Consider the following 12,323-nt stretch of genomic DNA (forward strand, 5'->3'; position numbering starts at 1 on the left):
ATTCTGCTTAAGAAAAACATTACAGGCAGAATAAAAAAGTAAATAAAGACCCAAGTAAAAACATGGATTTAACTTATAATCCCCATACTTTAACTCCCCCCCCCAGCTTTCAAAAAGAGAAACGTAATTAGTTCAGTATTTTAAGACACTCATCACATTTTGGTCTTTTTATTAAGTTCTCTTCGCTTGTTTTGCATCAAGAATATTTTTACATTTTGGCATTTTAAAAACAGGCTGAACTCAGAAAACAGCTGTGTACATTAGCGTTAGCATGCTTACATTAGCATTATCCTGCTACTTCATGATGTGGTGATTTACAGTCTATTTTGAGAGACATACTATGAAATGTATGTGTTTTGTTACATCTTGTGAGAAATTTTACTTGGTCGTTGAAAAGAATTAAAAATTAATGTTGAAGTTTTGAACATCACTGCCAAAATGGTAAGGTTTACATACAAACAAAAGTAAAGAAATTATTGAATAAAAACAGAGAATGATTATTGAACACACTACCAAGAACTCATTAAACTCACTGACAAATACAAAACTGAAGTTTCTCTTGAATATAAAGCATATTTAAGTGATTCAGTAACAATCACTTGATGAATTAATTAAACAAACGGAGTAATGCAACGCTGCCTCAAACCCGACATAGTTTAACAAAGTTGCTACAAAATAAATGGTTCTGGTTCTGTTTTCAATTTTCTTTTCACATACACCATTTGCTGTAAAAAGGATGAGAAAAAGCGTTTGTTTGTTTGCTTTTTAGAGTACCTTGACTGATTCGATGGTAAATGTGTTTTTTTCCCCCACAGAAGATGGCAATACAGTGAAGAAACTCTCAATTGACCTACCTAGTAAGATCCTTTGGTTAAAACTCAGCATCGCTTCAGACCCTCCTACCAAACTAGTGTAGTCTAATTAAACATAACTAAACGTAGGAAACATGGTAGAGACGTTTGATTTTGGAGATTTTGTGTTTTTAAAAAAAACTATACAAATGTCATCTTGCTAACAAATTAATACAAATTAAAATCTCCTTCGAAATGTTAATAAACAAATGACAATTTGTGCATTCAAATCCTAAACAGAGGAACTTTTAATAGGGAAATTCTGGTTGATATGACATAAACTATCTGGAATCCTGGTAATAATATTTATTTTCTTGCTTTAGGAATATTTTCATCCCTGTGTGCATGTCTAAAGATTTCATGACTGCTTGCTTGCTTGCTTCATAGACTTTCCAGAACTATTTCTTACAATATATTGTAAATTTCTCTTTTTGTTTAGATGATAGTGCCCCTGTGGCAACCACGGGCAGAAAAGACTCAGGTAACACGTACTTCCAAGTAGTTACAAGTATAAGGAAACAAAAGAAATCTGCTTGCTTTGTATGAGAACTAGAAACAGCTGTCCCTCCACAGCCCTTTCAGATAAAACAAGGTTGTTAAAAAACATTTTTGGCAATGCATAATACAGTTAGTACTTTCCTCAAATCTGCAGAATACGTTCTACAAATTACACTGTACTTTTTGAGAACATACAGGGTGCTTTCCTGGATTTTTTTCGGGTACTTGCAGGGTACTTTCTGGAACTCACAGTGCAGCTTTAGCGAGTTGTAACATTCTTGAACTTGCAGGTTACAATTGACAGTACCACAACTAAAAAGTTAACCTGTATGTTTTAGGTATTAGCTGTAATACAAAACTCTATGGGAGATCTTTCCTGCCAACAGTCATCAATCATCTACAATAACTCTTTCAAGAATTTGAATTAATATGAGTTACAGCAATGTTTAATTTCCCTTTGTGATCAATAAAGTATTTCTGAATTTGAATCAATTTTTGGAAAGTAACCAATAAAATAATGAAGATACCTGGTTACAAACCACCTTAAAACATAGCCTGGTCTTTGAAAATACCCTTTAGAAAGTACTTTCAAGTCAACCAGATTCTTGAAAGTACCAAGTACTAGATATCTCATAATACAGTAATGAAGTTCCACAAAGTACCATGTAAGTTGTAGAAAAAAGTAGTCAGTAGATTCTAAAAAGTAACATGCAAGTTTAAGGTGAGCAACTTGTAGAAGCACTTCGTAAGTTTGGAAAAGTACTGCCTGTATTATGATTATTCACAAATGGCGGCGCTTCTCATCTCTGTATTAGCTGTTTAGAAATAAGCTAATCAGTATTAGGGTAGTAGAAATAGGTTAAAATATTAAGACAGAGTACACTAAATGTTCAATAAACATACATTTGATAAAAGCAAAGTTTGTCATCATGCTGACATTGTGATTTTAGAATATCTATAACTCCATCAAATAAAATAATTATGAACTCATATCACATCACATGTTGTTGCTTACATCTGTTTTAATGCTTTTCATGTCGCAAAAAGCTAAATTTTTGCCGCTATATGAGGCATGAATGTTGAAAGTATGGGAAATTGTCTGACTGTTGTGTTTTAGTTGTTTCTTTTATACTTGTAAGACTGTTCATACAAAGCTGTCACAAACGACAGGTGGGTATTGTATGAAGGAACAGAACAGTTCTGAGTTATGAATTTGTTTTTCCTTATTGGTCAGTGTGGTCTCTGGGAGAGGGTCAGGCCCCAGAGGATGTGGACAAACCAATCGACAATCCACCGCTGTCTACGCTGCTGATCGAGAGGCCACAGAGTGGAACTGTCACTGTGGGTGAGTGTTAAAAAAATCCCTGACTGTAATTCTTAACAAGAAATACAAAACAAAGGAGATGAATTGGACAGCACCGATGGAGTTCAATAGGTGTTACATTGTGGGTTTACACAAGGAATTCCCAGATGTAATCGTATGATTCTGAGGATGGGGGCAAGAAATTAGGCAGATTTTCAAGACATATTAACACCAGTCCTGTTTAGGTCATTTTAATCAAACTGTAATCGAACGTCTGGTTCGTTTTTAACTCGACTGAACCTAAAACCTAAGGCTTTGTTCGATTAAAGTGAACTCTTGTTTCTATGAAGTTGGATGAATTTACTAATCCTTTAAAACAGCAACAACAAATGATCCAGACCAGGAAGTGGCTTATACACCTCTATGCAGTTTCTGCAAAGAAGCCACTTAAATATCATATTGTGGATTAAATTAAAAACAGACTAAAAATCAGCAAGGAAAGGGTTGGAGATGAAAGCAAATTCCTAGGTCGGTCTTTAGAGTACAAAACAACGCATCATTCACTCAATCAATCTTTAGAAATAGTCAATTTCCTTTTAATTTGTTTCAGGGGGTGACATCACTTTTGTTGCCAAGGTGGAAGCTAAAGATCTTCTCCGCAAACCGACTGTTAAATGGTTTAAAGGGAAATGGATGGACCTGGCCAGCAAGACAGGGAAACACCTGCAACTTAAGGAGACATTTGAGCGGCAAACCAAGGTAACATACCCATACTCATGCATCTAAGTTCTCTAATAACGGTGCTGTTAATAAACTCTGGTACATCGTCCTGTTGGCAGATCCACACCTTTGAGATGCACATCATCAAGGCCAAAGACAACTATGCTGGAAACTACAGGTGTGAGGTGACCTACAAGGACAAGTTTGACAGCTGTTCCTTTGATTTGGAAGTTAAAGGTTGGTCACAACAATAAAAAAATTTAAAACCGATCACATAAATTCCTAGTGGAAATAATCAAGCAATTATATGCATGTTTCTTCTGTTTTACAGAAGTTGAAAGCTCACAGGCTATTGATATTCGATCAGCATTCAAAAGAAGGTAATAAAAAACCTGTGAGACATCAGAAAGAACCATTATATGTATAGTGGCAAATTGTTTTAAGATATTTCATGATTTAATAAAATCTCTAAATTCCTCAGTATACTGGAATTCAAAAGTAAAAAAAATTATTTTACATTGTGAAGCAATGGTGAACATTTCTCCATCGGGTAATACAACTAAATACAAGTTCTACAAGATATTGGTAATGTCATTAACCTTTCCTCCAGGTAATTACAAGTCAATTACTTGATTGAATGTGTAATTAAAGGCCAACTCTTGCACTTTAAATCTCGATTTGAACAATGCAGAGCAATGCAAAGCATCCCAGATCCACTGCATTTCCACAATGCTGCTATTCAGTAATGTTGCTTCAACATTTCAGAAACATTGTGGCAATTCTGGCTGGGACTGTTCTCGATGAGTGCTACACAAACAACCTTATTTTGAGTTTTTATCCACACAAAGACCAAATAAAGGTTTCTCTGTAAGCACAAATCATGAGTTAACTCGACGCTAACTCACTGATCAACAGAGCTTTTGCTTTGTGTTGCTCTTATAGCATTGTTTTCTAGTGTTGGTAACAACTGCAAGTCTAATTTAATGTTCAATAATTTCTCCTTGTTAACAACAGCAGTGAAGGACAAGAAGATGCAGGAGAGCTTGACTTTAGTGGTCTCCTTAAACATAGGTGAGAAACACATCCTGACCCTGAGTTTGTCCTTTTCACATTTTTTTTGGGATGTGCTTCTTTTTCTTTCATTTCACATGTTTTGTAAATATTGTATGAGGCTTTTGTGTAAGCAGGAGGTTAAATTAGGAGTTTTTTTAAAACCTAAACTAATCATTACCAGTGTTAGATGAAGAGGTTGAGAATTACACTGTTCTAAATTTCATAGCACAAAAAAATTGTTTTTATATCTCCTCTGTCAGGGAGTTATATTTAATCAAAATGTGTCAAAAATGTAGATAATTGTTTGCTAAAGCAATTTGACAAAAGAAATGAATTATATAAATTTATTTTTAAAAATGTACACAAACAAAACAAGTTAATCATACAGTAACATGTATTTTAAAGGTGCAATGTGTAAAAGCTGTTTAAGTAAAAAATCTTGGTACAAATTATAATCTATATTTTGACAGTAAAATCAACTGAAAAGCTAAAAAGGAGGGGAAAAAATCCAACTTGCTAGCATAACACCAAATATGCTGTAGCTCTGCTTCTGGTCTTTTATTATGTGAATTAATTCTGCAACAATCGCAGAATTAAGTGCTTTTCTGTCCATTAGCAATACAAAACTAGTAAATAGCTAACCATTTTTAAAAGGCTCCATTATAAATAAAATTTATTTCATCTTACTCGGTTTATTGATGTGCCCACAGAGGAGGTAGTTGCCGTTTTGGAAATTGTGCACACGGTCTGAACCTTTAGTAAATTACAAAAACCTTCACTTTGCAAAGAAAATAATTCAGGTCAAAAGCAGAAGTGTTTCCAGTAGAAGACCCTGGTTTAAGTAAACAAAAATTTCTAAAGCAGTAAATGTTATTTACAGGATGAAATTTATCTGGTTACCAGGTTTGCTAAAAAACAAAGATTGATTTTTTTTTAAGCCGAACTAGGTTTTGTTTCCTCACATTTTGTACAACTGTGACTATTTGTCTTCATTGGAAGTTTAAAACAAACACACACACTGCACCTTTAAATAAAACGAAATTATTCAGATCTTAAAAAAAGCTCCATCATATCATCAAGGTAAGATTTGACTTAAATAGATGTGATGAAGCTCGATAGTCAACTTACTGTTGCGGCTCACAATAAACCTCATGTTGCATAGTTGAGATACTGTGCAGGATTAAAATTATGAGCACAGTATCACTGTTCATGAGCTAAAATACACATTTATTTTGGGCCTGTCTCTTCTTCTCCCCTACATATTCAGAAATCAAAGGTTAGTAAGGTGAAAGATATTGGTAATAAAACAATTAGACCTTACTGCAGGTGAGTACTGTAATCCTGTAGATTCCCCAGCATGACGTGTAGCTCCAGGAATTGGACGAGCAAGAGTGTTGGCCTCCTGTAGCATGGTAACACTTTATTTTGAAAGCAGCATTTCTACCTGTAATGATAGAGATGGGCCTTGCATCAACTCACTGTATGAAGCAAGCGCCATTTTGGATCATTACTGATGTGGGCCAGTGAGAAATGATGCTGTAAAATAGTGTTATCACTACACATCTGTTTCAGTTTAGAAATGTAAGGTAATACCATCATGTTTATTTCAGTTTTCTTTATAACTGACTGCAAATAAACAGATGACAAAAGCAAGAAATAATAGAATAGTAATTTATGCTTTTTTCTTCTTAAATTCAACCTTTCCGACATTTGGGGAAATGTCATAGAAAGAAAGGTCTGACTGATGGTTCTTTGTTTGATCTAATATGTACACTCATCTCCCGTCGTAAGGAAAAACGCAACATTTAACGACGTAAGAGCATTTCTGAAGTGATCACTCAAAATGGAGAATAACAAAGGGATGGGCTGTTTCCAGGAGCAGTTCTTAAATTCCTGCATGCCGCATGTAATTAAACACATTTATCCTCGTAGGGTTCGATTCCTCATGTTGCTAAAGATTTCCCCATTAAAAACTTCATTCATCTCTGATGGACCATGTGTAATTTTCCCTTTATATTTCTTCCACCTACATTTTAAACTACACACCAGAATTCCTCTTTAACATACCTTTAATATTTACCCTCCATCCCTTCGTTCATCCAACAAATGCAATTCTCAAAGATTAGAGTAATTACAAAAAGATTATTTTATAAGACTGAGAGACATTGCTTATTGAGCCAGTGGTTATCTCATCAGTGTATTGGAGAGCTTGAACTGATAAAATAACAAAGCAAGGAAAATATGTTGAAATGAAAGTTTCTTACATCATACACAGTGTTTTTTTTTTTTTTTTGGTGTAGGTCTTGCTCATTTCAGCAAGACAATGCCAAATGTTAAGAAATAAGATGCCCTGACTGTGAATATTAGATTACAGCAAAATTATTTGGGGTAGGTGATAGTTTTATCTAATTATTTCCCTTTAATCCCCAAAAGATTTACAGCTGTAAAATTAATAAATTCAAGTATTTTATTATTGTTAAAATAAAAATATATTAAATTTAAAGCATCGTGAAACCACAAAGTGATATTTTAACCAGAAAACATGCTTGTGTTTTTCAGATTGCTTGCTTGTGCTGCTGGTATTTTATTTCACGCAACAATGAAATAAAATAGCAAAAAACGGAGAAGGCCTGAACCTGTGGAGCAGATGATGCATGGGAAATAAATATTTTGTCCCAAAACAGAAAAATTATAAGTTCTGTTTTATTAAGTAGACTCCTGAGGGACAGACCCATGGAAAACTCCTCCAAACCCTATTAACTCTCTACTTCCCTAAAACAAAACCTTCCGTTTTTTTTGTCCACCTTTTTATCATTAACAAATGAGATCAGAACCAAAGTCAACACAAAGAATTGTGTATTACGCCCATCCCTTTGGGTGACATGTCCTGAGGAACCCGTGAAAAAGAATATATAAGAAATATAAGAATTAAGCAGTGAAATGATTACATTAACTCCTATTACCTTTCTTTTAGGTAAATAGTAGTTCCTCAGGACATGTTGCAAAGCCCAGCGTACGGTGCGTGTATTCATATTTCTACCTTGTACATGGCAAAACTAGGGAGCACAAACAGCAAGACGACACCCCAGAGGTGGACGTGTGGGAGATCCTGAAGAACGCCAGGCCAGACCAGTATGAGAAAATCGCCTTCATGTACGGCATCACCGACCTCAGGGGTCTCCTGAAAAGGATGAAAAAGATGCCCAAAGAGGAAAAGAAGAGTGCAGGTAGGTGGGTTTCTGAATATTTTATATAAATAAATTGAAAATGAATTTCACTGATTACTGCTGTAATTTTTAAGCCTTTGCAAAGAAGTTGGATCCAGCATACCAGGTGGATAAAGGCGGAAAGATCCGCTTGGTAGTTGAGCTGGCAGACCCCACAGTGGATCTAAAGTGGTACAAGAATGGACAGGAGATCAGGCCTACTCCAAAGTATGTAACAATCTTGTGCTTGTGTTTAACTTCCTTGACATTTTGGGTTCATTACTGCACAAATAAAAGGCATTTTCAGTAAAAATTTAAATGCTTTTAATTTGTTGCAACACATTTTTTTAAAAAACAGTTTATTGTATGTATTCATTTTGTCACCTCTATAAAGCACAATGGTTCACATTATTTTATTCCTCAAATTCATTTACAATTATAAGGAAAATATATTGTATTTGTATGAATTCAAATGATATGCTAATTAAGTAGAACATGGTAAATTAATTAGGTATAATTTGGCACATTTTCAGCCACTAAATTGCAGCAGTGTTTATAAAATGATCCTCGACCGAGAGGCAAATTTGCGACAATAGTCTAAAAGTAACTTCAGCAGCTGCAAGCTGTCTGCAAATTACTTTTACTGACTTCACATTATACAGGTAGTGAACAGTTTGTCTTGTAGTAGTCTTTTATGAACTTCAACAAGGGTCAAGTAGGATTATATTTGCAGTTTGTCATCATAAGGAATCCACTGAACCATGTGCAATCAAATGGTATACATGCATTGTATGATGTCTTTAATTGACATTAACGTTGTACATGTCCTGCTCTGTACAGGAAAAAAGGTGGTATCTCCTTCACAGGTCTTTAACCAAGTCTGGCTTTGGAACAGTTTTATATCAAATACTATATATTTTTAGGCTATGCTACAACTCCCTAAATATCCAATCTTTTTAACTGCAGTGGTGTAGTCATAAAATAACTGCATTTCAATGTTAACTTTTTGAAAATCAGTAATTAGTAGTAAATGTAAGCATTTTCGGCTACTATAATTGTATGCAATAAGCCATCTTAGTATTGACATAATTAAAAATATATATGAAGGATAAACACTTTACTATGTGATAAAGAGGGAGGTGCAGCAAAATTTAGCACTTTATTCCTCACCTGCAGTTAAGGTATGAACCAATGATTTAAACGGAGAATTAGGCTGTAAGCGTCTTAAACACTGACCTATTGGTAGTGGTAGTAAAAGCAGTAAAAAATATAATTTTTCCCATGAGTCGTCTCATAAAAAGGCTGTAATAAAAATCAGGTAGCATATTTTTAAAGTGGTAAGACTCTGAAGTTGGCATCTGATTCAAAGCTTCCGGTTCGGCGTAAGAGCCCTTTGAACAGCGGCAGAATCAGAAATAATGAATCGTAAGCTAACTTCAGTTCGTAAGGCCAGAAAAAGCCGTTTGTTAGCATGACCTAGCAAAACTGTAACTTTATGAACAACACGATGTAATTAAGTAACCTGAAGAGAAAACCTAACAGTGATGTAATTTCAACATTTATTTGTCTACTTTGGATCAGCTGACGGTGGTCGGTTCAGGGTGAACAGAGAAGGCTCTTTAACGGCTAAATTTGATTGGTAGGGGTGAAATGTTAACGGCAGGTTCAGAAATTGGGATGATCCATTTCAAGGGGTGCCTGGACCTCTAAATAAACATTTCTACACTTTTTACTCACTTAGTGGAAATGTATTGATAATAGTAAAATTGAATTTATAATTGTTTTATGCCTCTAGGAGCGTTGATTTGACTAATTTTTAGGATTCTCCGAGCTGTAGTTATGGGGTGCAGAACTTGCCTCTGTCATTACTTCACAAAGTAATGAGATTAACCATATAATGTAATGTTCAAATCTGTGGTACTGATATTTTAATCAAATAAACTTCACTCCTTAAGCTAAATGGTAAATTAGCTTCCATTATTTGATTTCCTGTTGGATCAATAAAATATTTTTGAATTTTAATCTAGCCTAATGGTGTTACAAAATATAAATAGTAAAAAAAATAAAAAATAAAATAAATTTAAAAAATACATAAAATAGAACTAAATTTGATTTAACTACCCAAAAATTCTGTTCAAAGCCATTTGAAGTTAAAGCCATCTGGGAGGATATTGCTGTTTTCTGGTTTTGACCTCCTCTGCCATTTTCTCCAGGAGCCCCCTGTTCTGAAGACTTTTCTATAAAAATCTTCATTTCTATCCTCTTTTTTGTTTGTTTTAATACTGTCACCAACCATATTCTCCACCCCTTCACCTGTCATACCTTCGTCTGTCATACGTTGGTGCTCCCTACCATCATAATTACTTCTTGTGATCCGGCCCTATTCTGGCTACAACGATGACTTTTAGTCAAAGGAAGTAAGTCTGTCCGTCTTGTCAATTCACATACTTCATGTCATGTTATTTTGCAGTGAGTCTGATGCCTCTGTGTGTAGTCTCACCCCTTTGTTTTGCCAGGAAACGTATAAAGTATAAAAATGTACCCTTATTTTTTAATGTTTCTTTTATTATATAGATAGATGTTCAGATTCAACAGGCCTCAATTAAATGAAGGTCATGTATAATTATATTTTACAAGTTGTGTTGAGGTTTGTTTCTCACATTTAAATCAATATCACAAGTGAAGAAATATGATAAATGCAAGAACAAGGCAGCTTCAAATACAGTAGAATGCTTTTGTCCTGTATGTTGAGCAGAGATTGATCCAGGTGACAAAAGCAGTATGTGGCTTGGAGACTTAACAAGCCGATATCACATATGGAGGGATTTAAGAGTTATTAAAAACAGTACTTTAAAACTCAAATATCCTGGCAACATATAGATGAGTGCAAATAGTATGGTCAAAGACAAAAATTTAATGATCAAAGACAAAACTGTCTTTTTTTTTTGCATTTTTTATTTCATCATAGCATGTTTGTCTTAGATTAAAACAACCAAAGCAATTTTGTCTTTGATGATAAGATTTTGTCTTTGTTCTTTATCATATAGCCTTTAGCCTTTCCCTTTGAATATTGCAATTTTCCCTTTGATTATATATTTTTTTGTCTTTGATCAAAGCATTTTTGTCTTTGACAATAAGATTTTTTGTATTTGATTAAAGTGTTTTTGTCTTTGATCAATACAAAATTTCTTTGATCAAAGAAAAAAAAATCTTATCATCAAAGACAAAATTGCACTGATCAAAGACCAACAAGTCATGGTCAAAGGGAAAGGCAAATGTTTTTATCAAAATTAAAATTTCTTTGATGGTAATATTTTTTTCTTTGATCAAAGACAAAATTGGTTTGGTTGTTTTGATCTAAGACAAACATGCTATGATGAAATAAAAAATGCTAAGGTCAAAGGAAAATGGTACATGCTATGATAAAAAATAACATTGCTTTGATGATAAGATTTTTGTCTTTGATCAAGGACAAAATTGCTTTGATTAAAGACAAAAATCTTATCATCAAAGAAAAAATTGCATTGATCAGAGACAAAAATGCTAAGATCAAAGGGAAAGGCTAAATAGCAAAATAAAATGCTTTGATGATACAATTTTTTCTTTGATCAAAGACAAAACTGTTTTGATCAAAGACAAACATGCTATGATCAAACGGAAGAATGCTAAGATGAAAGGGAAATGCTAAATGCTTTGATCAAAATTTAAATTTCTTTGATGGCAATATTTTTCTCTTTGATTAAAGACAAAATTGTTTTGATCAAAGACAAACATGTTAAGGTCAAAGGGAAAAATGTTATGATCAGAGGGGAAGGCTAAATGCTTTGATCAAAATTACAATTTCTTTGATAATAAGATTTTTGTCTTTGATCAATACAAAATTTCTTTGATCAAAGAAAAAAAATCTTATCATCAAAGACAAAATTGCGCTGATCTAAGACCAACAAGTCATGGTCAAAGGATAAGGCAAATGCTTTGATCAAAATTAAAATTTCTTTGATTGTAATATTTTTTTCTTTGATCAAAGACACAATTGGTTTGATCAAACAAACATGCTATTGTCAAACGGAAACATGCTAAGTACTAAGGGAAAGGCTAAAAGCTTTGATAAAAAATACAATTTCTTTAATGTCAATATTTTATTCTTTGATCAGAGACAAAATTTCATTGATCAAAGACAAACATGCTAGGGTCAAAGGGAAAAATGCTAAGATCAAAGAGAAAGGCTAAATGCTTTGATGAAATTTTAAATTTCTATGATGATACCATTTTTTTCTTTGATCAAAGACAAAATTGTTTTGATCAAAGACAAACATGCTATGATCAAAAGGAAGAATGCTAGATGAAAGGGAAATGCTAAATGCATTGATCAAAATTTAAATGTCTTTGATGGCAATATTTTTCTCTTTGATCAAAGACAAAATTGTTTTGATCAAAGACAAACATGTTAAGGTCAAAGGGAAAAATGTTATGATCAAAGGGAAAGGCTAAATGCTTTGATGAAAATTTAAATTTCTATGATGATACCATTTTTTTCTTTGATCAAAGACAAAATTGTTTTGATCAAAGACAAACATGCTATGATCAAAAGGAAGAATGCTAGATGAAAGGGAAATGCTAAATGCATTGATCAAAATTTAAATTTCTTTGATGGCAATATTTTTCTCTTTGATCAAAGAGTGTGTTACCAAT

At 33.6% G+C, this 12,323-nt stretch overlaps 1 protein-coding gene and 1 long non-coding RNA gene across 15 annotated transcripts in view; one reads left to right on the forward strand and one right to left on the reverse strand.

Moving 5' to 3' along the window:
• Positions 1-9,223, reverse strand: part of LOC107834044 (uncharacterized) — a 25,779-nt gene extending 16,556 nt beyond the window's left edge. Inside the window, exons 1-3 of the long non-coding RNA XR_001659830.1 lie at positions 9,203-9,223; positions 7,756-7,815; positions 7,466-7,606 (exon numbers count right to left, since the gene is read on the reverse strand). This is a non-coding gene — a long non-coding RNA (uncharacterized LOC107834044). The remainder of the gene's footprint in view (positions 1-7,465; positions 7,607-7,755; positions 7,816-9,202) is intronic.
• The window catches only part of mybpc1 (myosin binding protein C1), a 32,961-nt gene that overhangs the window by 8,618 nt on the left and 12,020 nt on the right, over positions 1-12,323 (forward strand). For 3 of the 14 annotated variants that reach the window (XM_016664757.1, XM_016664763.1, XM_007579138.2), the window contains 11 exons: positions 816-857; positions 1,291-1,332; positions 2,584-2,694; positions 3,263-3,411; positions 3,492-3,609; positions 3,704-3,752; positions 4,387-4,443; positions 5,693-5,701; positions 7,486-7,652; positions 7,727-7,859; positions 10,040-10,048. In XM_016664757.1, coding sequence (XP_016520243.1) covers positions 816-857; positions 1,291-1,332; positions 2,584-2,694; positions 3,263-3,411; positions 3,492-3,609; positions 3,704-3,752; positions 4,387-4,443; positions 5,693-5,701; positions 7,486-7,652; positions 7,727-7,859; positions 10,040-10,048 — 886 coding nt within the window. The remainder of the gene's footprint in view (positions 1-815; positions 858-1,290; positions 1,333-2,583; positions 2,695-3,262; positions 3,412-3,491; positions 3,610-3,703; positions 3,753-4,386; positions 4,444-5,692; positions 5,702-7,485; positions 7,653-7,726; positions 7,860-10,039; positions 10,049-12,323) is intronic. The other 11 variants (XM_016664761.1, XM_016664765.1, XM_016664768.1 and 8 more) reach the window with 8 other exon arrangements.

This window comes from Poecilia formosa, unplaced genomic scaffold (assembly GCF_000485575.1).
Source record: "Poecilia formosa unplaced genomic scaffold, Poecilia_formosa-5.1.2 Scaffold509, whole genome shotgun sequence".
In the NCBI taxonomy this organism is placed as follows: Eukaryota; Metazoa; Chordata; class Actinopteri; order Cyprinodontiformes; family Poeciliidae; genus Poecilia; species Poecilia formosa.